The 14,948-nt window shown below is 40.1% G+C and overlaps 1 protein-coding gene across 1 annotated transcript in view; it reads left to right on the forward strand.

Annotated features, from left to right (window-relative positions):
• LOC126470838 (transient receptor potential cation channel protein painless-like) overlaps positions 1 to 13,149 on the forward strand; it is a 146,999-nt gene extending 133,850 nt beyond the window's left edge. Inside the window, exon 4 of the mRNA XM_050098857.1 lies at positions 10,536 to 13,149. Coding sequence (XP_049954814.1) covers positions 10,536 to 12,992 — 2,457 coding nt within the window. The 3' untranslated portion in view covers positions 12,993 to 13,149. The remainder of the gene's footprint in view (positions 1 to 10,535) is intronic.
• Positions 13,150 to 14,948: the final 1,799 nt, after the last annotated feature.

A 14,948-nucleotide genomic window follows, 5' to 3' on the forward strand; every position in this document is an offset into this window, starting at 1 on the left:
TATGGGAAAAAGGAACACCTAAATCTTTCTGTTTGAGCTCTTATTTCTCTTATTTTATTATGATGATCATTTCTCCCTATGTAGGTGGGTGTCAACAAAATATTTTAGCATTCAGAAGAGAAAGCTGGTGATTGAAATTTCGTAAATAGATCTTGCCACAAAGAAAACTGTCTTTGTTTCAGTGACTGCCACTCCAACCCTCGTATCGTATCAGTGACACACTCACCCGTATTTCATGATAACATGAAAGGGGCTGCCCTTCTTTGGACTTTTTCAATGACCTCCGTCAATCCTACCTGGTAAGGGTCCCACACCATGCAGCACTATTCCTGCAGAGGACGGACAAGTGTAATGTAGGCTGTCTCTTTAGTGGATTTGTCACATCTTCTAAGTGTTCTGCCAACAAAGCGCAGTTTTTGTTTCGCCTTCCTGACAATATTATCTATGTGGTCTTTCCGATTTAAGTTGCTTGTAATTGTAATTCCTAGCTATTTATTTGAAATAACAGCCCTTTGATTTGTGTGATTTATCGTATACCCAAAATTTATTGGATTTCTTTTAGTACCCATGTGGATGACCTCGCACTTTTCTTTGTTTAGTGCCAACAGCCACTTTTCGCACCATACAGAAATTCTCTCTAGATCATTTTGTAATTGGAATTGATCGTCTGATGAGTTTACTAGACAGTAAATTACAGCATCATCTGCAAACAATCTAAGGGAGCTGCTCAGATTATTACCTAGATCATTTATGTATATCAGGATCAGCAGAGAGCCTATGACACTACCTTGCAGAACGCCAGATATCACTTCTGTTCTACTCGATGATTTACCATCTATCACCATGAACTGTGGCCTCTCTGAGAGGAAATCATGAATCCAGTCACACAACTGAGATGATACTCCATATGCATGCAATTTGATTAATAGTCGATTGTGAGGAATGGTATCAAAAGCCTTCTGGAAAACTAGGAATATGGAATCGATCTGAGATCCCTTGTCGACAGCACTCATTACTTCATGGGTATAAAGAGCTAGCTGTGTTGCACAAGAATGATATTTTATGAATCCGTGTTGGTTATGTATCAATAAGTCATTTTCTTCAAGGTAATTCACAATGTTTGAGTATAGTATATGCTCCAAAATCCTACTGCAAATTGAGGTCAGTGATATGAGTCTGTAATTCAATGGGTTACTCCTATTTCCTTTCTTTAATATTGGTGTGACCTGTGCTACTTTCCAGTCTTAGGAACAGACCTTTCGTCAAGTGAGCAGTTATATATCATTGCTAAGCAAGGCGCTGTTGTGTCTGCATACTCTGAAAGGAACCTGATTGGTATACCATCTGGACCAGAAGACTTGCCTTTCTTAAGCGATTTGAGTTGTTTTGCAACACCTAAGATATCCACTTTTATGTCACTCATGCTAACAGCTGTTCTGGTTTCAAATTCTGGAATATTTACTTGATCTCCATTTGTGAAGGAATTACGGAAGACTGTATTTAGTAACTCTGCATTAGTGGCACCATCATCGGTAACATTTCCATCGCTATCGCGCAGTGATGGTATTGATTGTTTTTTGCCATTGGTGTACTTCACATACGACCAGAATCTCTTTGGGTTTTCTACCATATTTTGAGACAATGTTTCATTGTGGAAACTATTAAAAGCATCTCGCATTGACCTCCACACTAAATTTTGAGCTTCCATGAAACTTAGCCAGTCTTGTTGATTTTGTGTTCTTCTGAATTTGGTGTGCTTTTTTCATTGCTTCTACAACAGTGTTCTGATGTTTTTGTGTACCATGGTGGATCAGTCCCATCTCTTGTAGTAGTGGGTGCTGTGCAGGATTGTGTGACAGGACATGCCTTGGTCAGCACTTTCACGTGACATGAATGTGTCATCTCTTGTGGATTGGAGTGTTGCAGATGCTGTTGGTAGGAGAGGACCAATTGACTTCATAGGTGGTTGTTGGTTGGAGACAGCATAAAGAAGGTAGGGAGCAAGCTGTGGTGGAAGACATAGCAGTCGGCTGTAACGTGATGTGGTGGAGGCTAATCGTGCTTCCTCATCTGCCTGAGAATGTGATATTTCAGCTACATAAAAAAGCTGTTGGGTTTTTGAAGTCACAACTATGTTGCTGGTGGTGGCAATAGTTGACAGGAAGACTGTTAGCCAGCCTGTCTCCAAGAGAAGTTGTGACATTGGTGCAAAGTCCACTGTGTTTGGCAAGTGAAAAGTGTGGATAAATTTTGTAGTGATGGGTGTAGTCATAGAATCCAATGCCATGTGTGTTGCTTCTATAGAGAGATGATTGTCAAATAGTTTTACTGCTACTTCTTCAGGCTGAAAATCTCTGGTAACATCTATGATGATATCTGCTGCTTGTGCCAGCAGAGAGCTAGTGGCAGGCACATCGCCTGAGGTGTTACTTTGTTGGAGATGGCTCACATTGTCCAAGTGAAGAATTCATGCTGGCTCTAGTCTGTTGACAGACACTGTTATTATCTTGCCATTTAAGTCTACACGAAACATGTGGCTATGCCATTGCAGCTCATTAAATGGTCCATTATAAGGTGGCTGCAGTACTGGCCATACAGTAGCATCTCAAATCATTACACAGTCATAGTCAGTGAGCCCTTTATGAAGGAAAAGTGTCTGTACCATATGTGCTGATGGAGGAGGTACACTTGAGTTTCATGTATGTGTTTTGACCAGTGGGTCAGATGAGCCGGGAGTGAGTGCATGCAGCACAAATTCTGCTGGCAATGTCAGTGTCTCCCCATCTAGAATCTCTGCTAGTGCTTTTGAATCATTCTTGTGTGCCATGCAGACTCTCTGGAGTGGCCGTGTGAGGGCCTTCATCCATTCACCCCTGTGGCACACAGGTGTTGTTTTTATTGTTCAGCTCCATTGTTCCATGAGGCCATGGAACAATGGCAAGTGACTCTGCACAAGTTGTATAATGTGTTAATTTCTGGGATTGGTCTGCAATCAAACATGAGGTTAGTTAATGCATCCTCAAGCAATGTAACAATTGTCTAATCGCATTCCTGTTCTCCCACAACTTTGTTGAAGTCACGAATGAGGGAGATGGTGCTGACTCTCGACAGGAAATCCATGAATGTGTGTGATGCTATCTCCCTCATGGAGGTGGTGAACATCCGTAGCATACTATGCGATCAGATAAATGTGATGAAATTCTGTTGGGTTGACCATAAAGACGAGTGTTGAATGGCATCCACCAGAGGTTTGTGATATGTGTAAGTAATAACATGAAGAACATGAAGAGTCCCAGTATTCACATGAAAATAGCATAAGACCTCATAAACCACGAGTAGTTCATAGGCAAAAGCCAACTATTTTGTCTTTAAGGCTGTAAGCTTTCTGGAGAAAAATTGTAGAGGTTGTATGTCACCTGCTACTTCCTGCAGGAGGATGTGCCTATGGCTGCATTGCTTGCATCCATTATAATTGTAAGCTGTGAAGCCATTACTGGGTGCACCAGAGCAACCACATCTTCCAAGCACTCCTTCAAATGTGCAACTGTTGCTTGCATTTCTGGTGTCCATTATACAATGAAGAGCCTAAAAAAAACTGGTACATCGGCCTAATATCACGTAGAGTCCCTGCGAGCACGCAGAAGTGCTGCAACACGATGTGGCATGGACTTGACTAATGTTTGAAGTAGTGCTGGAGGGAATTGATAACATGAATCCTCCAGAGCTGTCCATAAATCCGTAAGAGTACAAGGTGATGGAGATCTCTTCTGATCAGCGTATTGCAACCTTTCCCAGATACACTCAATATTGTTCATGTCTGGGGACTTTGGTGTCTAGCGGAAATGTTTGAACTCAGATGTGTGTTCCTGGAGCCACACTGTAGCAATTCTGGACTTATTGGGTGTCGCATTGTCCTGTTGGAACTGCCCAAGTCCGTAGGAATGCACAATGGACATTAATGGATGCAGGTGATCAGCCAGGATGCTTACATATGTGTCACATGTCAGAGTTGTATCTAGACATATCAGGGGCCCCATATCACTCCAGCTGCACATAACCCACACCATTACAGAGCCTCCATCAGTTTGAACAGTCCCCTGTTGACATGCAGGATCCATGGATTCATGAGATTGTCTCCATACCCATACGCTTCCATCCACTCGATACAATTTGAAATGAGACCAGGCAACATGTTTCCAGTCATCAACAGTCCATTGTCAGTGCTGACAGGCCCAGGAAATATGTAAAGCTTTGTGTTGTGCAGTCATCAAGGGAGACGAGTGGGCCTTCAGCTCAGAAAGCCCATACCGACCATGTTTGATTGAATGGTTCACACACTGACACTTTTTGATAGCCCAGTATTAAAATTTGCAGCAATTTGTGGAAAGATTGCACGTCTGTCATGTTGAATGATTCTCTTGGGTCATCATTGGTCCCATTCTTGCAGGATCTTTTTTTGGCCCCAATGATGTCTGTCTGAGATTTGATGTTTTAGCAGATTTCTGATATTCACAGCACACTCATGAAATGGTCACATGGAAAAATCACCACTTCATTGCTACCTCAGAGATGTTGTGTCCCATCACTCATGTGCCAACTGTAACACCACGTTCAAACTCACATAAATCTTGATAACCTGCCATTGCAGTAGCAGTAATCAATCTAGGAACGGTGCCAGACACTTGCTGTCTTATTTACACATTGCTGACTACAGTGCTGTATTCTGCCTGTTTACATATCGCTGTATTTGAATACGCATGCCTGTACCAATTTCTTTGGTGCTTCAGTGTGGTTTAGTATTGTCATGCATATGAGGGCATTCACCAGTGGTGCTTGAACCTGTGCAGCACGTGGGAAATGTCATCTATAAAGTTAAGGATTCCCAAGAATTACCAAAGGTTGGGATATGTGGGATGAGGTGGCAGCTGTTGAACTAGTTGAGTGCAGTCTATAGTGAGCTTCACCCTTCCACATTGAGTATGTATCCAAGAAACATGACTAATTTTTATGTAATTGTGATTTATCTTTGTTTATGGTCATCCCTGTGTCATAGAGGCCAGTGAGGAAGCATTATAGGTGACCTTTTTGGTTCCGATGACCATGGGAAAAAATTAGAATGTCATCTAAACATGCAAAACAGCAGGTCAGTTTAAACAATACCCCACTACATTTTTGAGGCCATATGGCATCACCAGAAACTCAAATAAGCCAAATGGCATAATGATGGCCATTTTAGCAACAAGATCTTGCTGCATCAATCATGAAAAAACAGTTGCCCCTTCAGTGTATGGGTAAAGTCCCATATGTTTGGTATAGGGTAACTGTCATAAACCATGTATGAGTTAAGTGTTCTGTAATCTTGACATAGTGAAATAGAACCATCTGTCTTTGCTACTAATTTAATGGGAGATGCCCACATGTTGTCTGATGGTTGTACAATGCCCACGTGCAACATATCATTCACTGTCACCTTATCTCCCTGCAGGAAGGCGAGGGTAAGGCAGCATGCTTTGTGCTGAAAGGTGAGCCTGTTGTTGTATTTATGTGGTGTATCATAGCATTTTTAAATACACACTGATGGGTTCAGAGTGTTTTTGGGAAGATGCGAGAGATGCTGTGATATGCACTTTACTGATATGAGAGAACTGTTTGTGTAGTGTTGAGGTGGTGCAGTATCTCCAGATGTGACAAAAGGGTGTGGACATCTGACAGAGATGCAGCTGCATCGTTCACAGTTGCTGTGGCTTGTGTTTGTTGTGGTTGTAGCAGGTCGGACTGCATGTCCTTCTCAGCATGTTACAGAGGGGTGTTGTTGGCTGCTGGAGGTGAGGCTGCGTCTTTTGCAGCCACTGTGGCTGCACGGCATCCTTGGCTGTATCATTTGCAGCCACCATGACATATGTTAGGTCCCTTAGCTGCTCACATGTGTGTGAGAGGGTGAGCAACACCTACTGTATTTCCTGGTGTAATCTGTCAATGTCATAATATAGGTAATGAGAGTCATCCCAGGTCAAGAAGAGCCTGGACAGCAGAGAAAGCATATGCTGTCTTGACTCATTCGACTAGTACTGGAGTTAAGTTGTTGGCCTTTGTGTGGTCAGATGTGAACAGACATGGATGTTGTCTCAGAGCCTACCTCAGATTCAAGATGAAGAGCCTGGCGATGAAATGTTGCATTGAATGATGAAATAGAGTGGTCTGGCCAAGGTCAAGGGAGAGATAGAAGATTCTAAGGAATTGGAAGCCCAGGATTAGTTCTATATGATGGCGACATAGAACGTCCAATGACGATATAACTCGTCCTTGAGTTGTGCAGTATGTTCTACTTTGCATGCACATGGATCTTGGCATTATTTTCCATGTGGAGTTGCACACCCAGAGCCTTGTAGCAATGTTTGAGTATGTCTTGTGGTACTGTACATACTTCTGAGCCTGTGTCGATCAGAAAGGCTGTATTGGTGGATGCATCCCAGATGCATATGTGGCTTCCAGGATTCGGTTGTCATTGAGGGGGAGAGGTGATCTGTCAATTCTGGATGGGCTGGAGTGCCTACAATGGCTTGTGCTTGAAGTTTTGGGTGTGAGCAGGCTATTAACATTTGAGAGGAGCATTGCCGAAATGCTGATTGTGCCAACAGTGGGGAGGCAACAAAGTGGCAGAATCAGATGATCCAGTGTTGTTAGTTGGTAGTGTTCTATTGTGCCCACTCCAAGCGCCATCACTTGGGCAGGGTGCTATGACATCATCTTTGCTTATTGCCAGACAGTGTCAGCTTCATTCATATGTGCTGGCCGGTAGGACAGGAAGATGAAGTAGGCTTGTTCGTGCAGATGCACTGCCTGTGTTCCATAACTAAAAAAATCTCTCTGCAAGAGACAATTTCCTGCCCACCAAATTGTTTTTGTGGGGAATCATTGTCAGATGGAGATGCTGATGCAGTTTCACAATTCATAGTATCAAGATGGTCGGGTCTGTCATCAGGATGTGATCCACTAATGACTGTGGGTGGTACCACATCTGAGAGGTTGTGCCATCTGGTAAATGTTTCTTTGTACATCACGTGCCGCACTTATTTCTCCGATGCACAAAAAATTCTTGCAAGAGTGCTGCCTTCATTGTGTTGTATTTGTTGCTGGCAGGCAGGACAAATATAAGATCACTGAATAACACTGTGTGCTCAGCGAGATGGCATATTAGCTAGCAAATTTTGAGTTACTGTCCACAGTTTCTAACTTTGTAAAATACACTCCATCATTGTGAAACACAAAGTTAACCAATCATTTCTTAACAGAGGGATTTGAGGTTGCTTTTCTACTCGTCATTGTGTGATATAGTCCACCAGTTCCAGCTTTGTGAGGGCCAGATAGTAAGGCACTATTGTGACATCTGTTGGTAGACATGGCATAGTTGTCAGATCAATCATTGTAGTACTATTGTTCCTTGGTGACCAGAGTGGTCTTTTTGAAAGTTTGTTATCATAGTATGGCAGACACAGTAGGCATGCAAGTTGCAGTAGGTACAGCATGCACAGTCAAAATGTTGTGTGTCCTCACAAAAACTAAAGTTGTCATTTTGCTGCACAAGGCATCAGTGTTGTGCTAGGCTCATATGTTACAGCAGGTACAGGATGCACAGTCAAAATGTTATTTGTCATCGCAAACGGTAAATTTGTATTTTCACTAATACTGCATTGGTGTTGCACAGTAAATGTGAGTATGGAGCAGTTGTACTGAAATTCTGTGTACATGTTGCAGTAGGTGCAGATGGTGTAAAATCAGACTGTAGGTTATGAGGGATCACTAAAATTCACAGCATTAAGTTTGGAGCACCATTTCATTGTTAAAGGTGACATTGCACTCACTGTGTTCTGCACAACAATGTTGGCACTCACATCCTGTTTTAATCTGCATGCACACCATTTGTTATTGCAATTACTGTGGGTAATCATACCATTAATACCTGATATAACTGAAGTCGTTAAACCTCTTAAAGTGGCCAGTGGGCATGAAGTATCTGTTGGTTGCATTGTTGGCACTAAAAAAAATCACTTTGATGTGGAATATCATTGTAATCATAATGCTTTCACAGTTGGGGTCACCAGTGTGGGCAGTTTTGGCTGTAGCATAGACAAGGAATGACCCATCGATAGACAGAGATGTAGAATCTCAAGATATAGCCTTTTTTTTACACAGTATGATGCACAAACATCTTACAGTCACAATCGCTTGGTCCAAACTAACTGTTTTGAGTACAGGCACTTCACTCCATGCTGCCATAACTGGTCAGTGATAGTCTGTCATACGATGTCCATACAAGTACCTTTATCCACATTGAATCTAGCTCACCAGTTCCTTGTCTCCACAGTAACCTACCATCCTCGCCATACCCATTGTTCCCAACCTACTGAGTACAAATCTGCTCCCTAAACTACTGTTTAAATTTTCTTTACCTCCAACTTCCAGAGCCATAATTTTAAAATGTTACCTCATTAGCCACTCCTCCAATTATTTATCAGAATATTTGGACTATAGACAGATGATAGTTGTATGCGTAAAGAAATAGAAATGAGTTGTTTGAAGTTTGAGATAAGAACAGCAGGTGCTCTGTAAAAGAGGAGGAGCAGTAACACTTTCTTTCTCCTAATACATAAATATGTGGAAAATAATTTAGAAATAATTCCTGTCATTATCATTAAGAGTAGACAGCACTAATCACAATTTGTTGTTAGTTTACTTTACAGAAGTTCGCTGCAGTGACAGATGTTGCCTGTTAATGTGTAAGTTAGCCTACTCCACATTCCTTCACGTATGCTGTTGTTCATTATGAGATTTGCAGGACCTGGTGTAGAGTAAATGAATGAATTCTTCCTTTATCACAAAAGATGAAGAGGGAAAGATGGAATGTCTTCACAAATATCTGATTAGCTTTAATTTTTTTTTCCTGATAGAATGCAGGCCATAATTTGACAGTGAATCTTCAATAGAAACAAAAGTAACACTTAATGTGCTTCAAGGAAGTGTAATACAACAGTAAATGCATTCAGTTTACATAAATGGTGTGTCAAATAATCTCCACAGCACTGATAATGCTGTAATCTACAGGAAAATATCACCACTTTATGCACCATCTTAGTTTTCTCCAATTGTTTTAATGTATAGCATTTCTCTTAAAATGTGGATAAAAATACTGTCCATAACATGAGAAATAATCTGGTAGCATCCACTTAGAAAATAAATGATATACTTTTCTACTAAAAAGTGATAAAAAATGGAGCAAATATGTAAAACCATAAGTAGACAAGGTAAATGAAAAACTTACATTTGGTGGTAGTATTCAGAGGAGTACAGAGCATAAGTAAAGGAAATTATATACAAGAGGGGCAGAGTGGCAAATTCAAGAGTATTTCCCCAGCATTCAAAGCCCTTCATTGAATAGGTATGGCAGCAGACATTAAATTAATTCAGATGCCGTGCTAATATTTTTAGAGATTAGTAAGATCATGCAAAAATTTAATACAGATGCCCAGGAAACATAAATGGGAGCCTTCAACGAACAGCAGTATGAAAAGGATAGGCTTCTACTCACCACAGGAGTGGCATTGAGTGGCAGGCAGGCACAGTGCAAAAGGCTGCTATTAGACTAAGTCCTTCATCATATGAAGACAACAATATATACACACATTCAAACAAGCCATTTATGTCTCTGGCTACCAATGCCCAATTGTGACCATTTGATTTAATCTTTAAAAGAGTGTAGATATAGTTCTTGTGAAATCCTGTTGGGTAAATTTTAGTGACTGCTGCATGTATCCATTCATCTTCAGTGCACTCTTGTGCCTTCCCTCACCCCATTCATCCCACAGCCCTTGTCCATTGGCACCTTCTCTCCACCAAATGCTAAATGCTGCTTCTATACAATTAATAGAGTTTATCATCCAGCAGACATTTGTATTCCATTCTGGATTTTCAATATTATTATTATTATTACTATTATTATTTTAAATTTTCCCATATAAAGCTAATCATTCAACACCATGATACTTTCCAGTGATCTCTACTGTAGCCACAGACAGGTTTTACTGCATATAAAACTAAAGATTACATTTATGAACATTAATATATTAATATTCCTCACATAAATATATCTGTAGTATTGTACAAATAGTGAAATGTGTTTATTTCATTGAAAACTTTGTGTGTGTGTAAGTGTGCGTGCATGCGTGTGTGTGTGTGTGTGTGTGTGTGTGTGTGTGTGTGTGTGTGCGCGTGCGCCCACATGTGCGTGTATTCCTAAGGGACCTAACTGCTGATGTCATCAGTTCCTAGACTCACACACTACTTAAACTAACTTATTCTAAGAACAACACACACACCCATGAGGGAGGACTCAAACTTCTGGCGGGAGGGACCGTGCAATCCATGACATGGCGTCTCCAACAGCACAGTGAAAACTCAGTTCTCTGTTATTTAATCATACTTTCATAGCAGCATGTCTATGTAAAACTAATTGTCTCTGCTCTTTCTGGTTCTTGCAGAAAAATTTGACAGTGTTGGCAACAATGTTGGACACTGGAAGATTTGATGTGGATGTACCAGCACTAAGAGACAAGGAGACAGCTCGTGATCTCATCAAACGATGCTTTCCAGATCTAGTGCTACCAGCTGCTGGAAGTGTCCAAAAGACTGAGGATACCACAATTTCATTGTTTCGCCTTCTCTACAATCGTGAAGTTGATGGTTTCATACAGAAACTTGATGCAGCTCTTGAGAAAGACCCTGTTCTTTCAACAGAAGAAAAAGAAAAGTTCCTAAATTCAGATGATGGCATGTGGACACTTCTACAATATGCATGCAACTTTGGCATGACTGAGGTAGTGCAGAAGCTCCTGCTGGAAGGTGCTGATCCTAATGCCACTTCCAGGTCACGCAGGGCTCAACTTCCGTCTATTGCAGCTGCTGCAAGTGGCTATATTGACATCTTGCATTTACTACTGAAGCGTAAAGGAACACTCTTAGCACCACGGAATGGTGGTGACAATGCACTGCATGCTGTACTAAAAGATTTGCATTGGAACCCAGAGAACTCAGATCGTCATGGTTGCTTTGATCTGCTTATGCAGTACATAGAGAAAAACTATGGAATCATTGACATTAATGCCCCTGATAACAATGGTGATACACCATTGCATCTTGCTGCCTATTCTGGTGATGAACACTACATCCTCTCACTGCTAAGAGCAGGTGCTTACATAGGCACAGAGAATAAGTTTGGTGAACCACCTATTGCCAATATCTCAGCTGCTATTCTTGAACATTACTTGGATGAGTGTGTTACAAGCAATGGAGAGTTTCCACGAGTTGATAAGTATGAGATACAGTTTGATTATCAGTTTCTTGTACCACCTGCTGACCAGGTGGATGTTGATGTAGATCAGGATTCAACATATTCAGACTGTGAGCGACCAATGCATAGTGCCAACACTTCTGGCCACATTTCTCCTGTTCCTGAATCAAATCCATTGTTGTACATCAGCAGATCAAAGGATCTGAGGCATTTGCTGAAGCACCCAATCTTCACTAGTTTCCTAACGTTAAAATGGTATTCAATTCGCCCCATGTTTTATGTAAATCTTTCCTTCTATTTTCTTTTTGTTATGCTAATGACAGTTTACATTTTGGTATTCTATGATTATTCTGATGAAGCATCAGAAAATACATCTGATGGTTCAATTCCTGCACCCACTACCTCTAATCCTATTGTGAATAGCAGTAATAAAGTTCAGAAGGCTGAAGCACAAGACAATAACATAGATGAATCACAATCACCTGTAATTATATCCATTATACTATCAGTACTTCTCATTGTGCTGATAGTCAGGGAACTCTTTCAATTTGTTATGTGGCCCAAAAGATACATATGCAACTGGGAAAATTATTTAGAAATACTGCTCATAATCTTCAGTAGTATGGTTTTGTTTGGTAATGTACAAGACATGAATCTGAGGCCCCATTTATCAGCCTTGACCATTTTACTTTCTTGGGCAGAATTAGTTCTCCTGATAGGACGGCACCCTAGCTTATCCACAAACATTGAAATGCTAAAGACAGTATCATGGAACTTCCTACAGTTTTTAGCATGGTATTCATTTTTGATCTTGGCTTTTGCTCTAAGTTTCTTCACTTTGTTTAAGAGCAGCCAAGAAGATGACAACTTTTTTCTCAATCCTGGTTCATCATTTTTCAAAACTGTTGTTATGGTAACAGGGGAGTTTGATGCTTCAGATATTCCTTTTGTTCTCTTCCCCGGAACCAGTCATCTTGTATTCATCTTGTTTGTGTTTTTGGTAGCAATTGTATTGTTCAATTTGCTCAATGGTCTTGCAGTCAGTGACACACAATCTATAAAAGACAATGCTGAACTTGTAGGTTATGTCTCACGTGTGAAGCTTATATCCTACACAGAGAGCATGCTCTTGGGCCACCCGCTTTGGTGCCAGACACCAAGAAAGTGTTGCTGCTGCTGCAACTGTTGTTGCTTACCAGCTTTCTGCACTAGACCCTTCAGGTTTACCCAGATACCATGGTTGATGCAGATGGTAAGGCTGTTCTCTGGTGTGTTGCCTGAAAAGAAAATACGAGTACTCCCAAATCAAGAATGCAGAATTTTATTGCAGCAGCATGACCAGACCAAAATTAATGAGAGCACTACAAACTGTTTGGGGAACTGTGCTGCATATAAGCTAGAGGAAGAAATAATTAAGTCTGCAAAGAACCTCTTACTGCAGAAGGGCCACCAGTCAGAGATGGAAATATTTAAGGAAATGATTAGAAAGTGTCAAAACGTAATGCTGTATTGTGAGCAAATGGAAGAATATCGTATAAAAGTTGAGGAACTTGAATTTAAGCTCAGGAATGTGGAAAATGCTGCTCTCAGAGCTGAGAGAAATACAGATAAAATTTTAGAAGTACTTAACAAGATGAACAGCAAATAAACCATCAAACCAGCTTGTAAAAATTTAGCTCAGTATTTACTCGTATGATCTGTATCATGTTTTCATTCAAAACAATAATTATGTAATCATCATGAACAATATGTTATCTACTGCAATTAATTGGAAATATATTCCATTTATTGTTAATCATTTAAAATTTTGTATGCTGGAATGCATTTATGCAAGTGATTGAACTTTTTCAACAGCAAATGGAAAAAGACTGTTTATAATAAGATTGTATGTACACATAATCTATTGGATAAAAGTTTGTAAACATGTAACTTATTATGACAATTAAAGTTTTATTTTACATTCTTACATTTTGTAATTCTATGCTGACGATTTACAACTGACAAATTCAAGTATTAATTGTACATTCCTGTTATGCCAACATTCATAGCTGAGACAGTGAAAACAAGACTCACTGTAGGTACCTACCCTGAATGAAACAGACTGTATTCAAAATTTATAATGTCTGTCATTGTGTTTCAACAAAAAATATCAGCTGCACTCCAGTATAGTATGGTTTATTTATTTATTTACTTGTGGTAAGGAACACATATTATGGAGTATATTTTAAATTTACTTTATTTGCTTAAATTGTCAGTATTACCAGAAATATTGTTAGAAACAAATTATATCACTTAAAGTCCCCTCATACCTCACTGAATGATGCATGCATCAATACATAAGCTAACTCCACATTCCATAGAGTATAAGCACAATTTCTATTGAAATAATTAGAGTGAGTTGGATGGGGACATTAAGTTCAACATCCACCTTAGTGCTTTTTAACAGGAGCAGCCCATATGCTGGTGCTGGTTTTTCACCCTCTCCCTTCTCTCATCATCTCCAACATGAATGTGACACTACATTACACACACCCATTACAGTGACCTACACTTAACAGATACACTTACACACACACAGCTCTCATACCTCAAGAAGAAAAAGTGCCTGAGGTCATGTAGGATAATAAAAACTTCCAATTAAGCGGCTGAACATGCCCTTTGGGGTCTCCCAGTCATTCATGTTATAGAACTATTAGGTCTACAAATTTGCTTCAGCTGTTTTTTCTCAAGGTTTGAAGCTTTATCGTGAAAAACTTATAGAAGATTTATGATTCAAAGTACTGACCATCATTGGCCACTACTTTCTCTCACCTTTCTTCCCATGGCAGAACACCTGGGTATCTTCTGAGGAGATCCATGAATTGATCCATTTTGCCCTTGTTCATATGACTGAAAGTGCTGGTCAGCCAGGCTGCATGCAGTTGATCAAAAAAGGTGGTAGCTAAAGGGAGCAATGTCTGGAGAATATGGTGGGTGGGGTAAAATTTCCCATTCCAACATTTCCAAGTATGTTTTGATGAGTATTGTGACATGAGGTTGAGCGTTGCCATACTGCAAAATCACCTTTCATGTCTATTACTGCATTGTGGCCATTTGTCTTTTAGTGTTCAGCTCAACTGCTTTTGATAATAATCTACTGTTATTATTTCCATTAGTTTCAGTAGCTTTGAAAACCTCCTCTCTTCCACCGCCATGCTGGTCTTTGACATCAGACTCACCATTCTTGAAGCACTGAAACTATTCTCTGTGTGTGCTTTCACCAATAGGTGACTTACCTCCTCATAATAGGTCTTACCCAGAATTTTAATCCTATGTATAAAGTGTGCCAACTGGAAATAATATTTTTTTGCACCATTCCATTGTTGTTTCATAATTATGAGTATGCCTATTCTTAATTGTTGCTTGAGCTAGCAAAGGGATTAACTGTGTTGTGAAACAGTACTATAAAATAAACATTGAAGGTGAGAAAAAATGTGTGTTCCATGCAAGAAAATGTCCCAGATTAGGAACTAGCTGCACAATTTGACAATAAGGCAAATGTGTACAAGATAATTAGTAGTCAAATAAGCTGTTGGCTGGGACCTGATGAAACTGCACTGCTTAA

The sequence above is a fragment of the Schistocerca serialis genome, chromosome 1, assembly GCF_023864345.2.
Source record: "Schistocerca serialis cubense isolate TAMUIC-IGC-003099 chromosome 1, iqSchSeri2.2, whole genome shotgun sequence".
NCBI classification, from domain to species: domain Eukaryota; kingdom Metazoa; phylum Arthropoda; class Insecta; order Orthoptera; family Acrididae; genus Schistocerca; species Schistocerca serialis.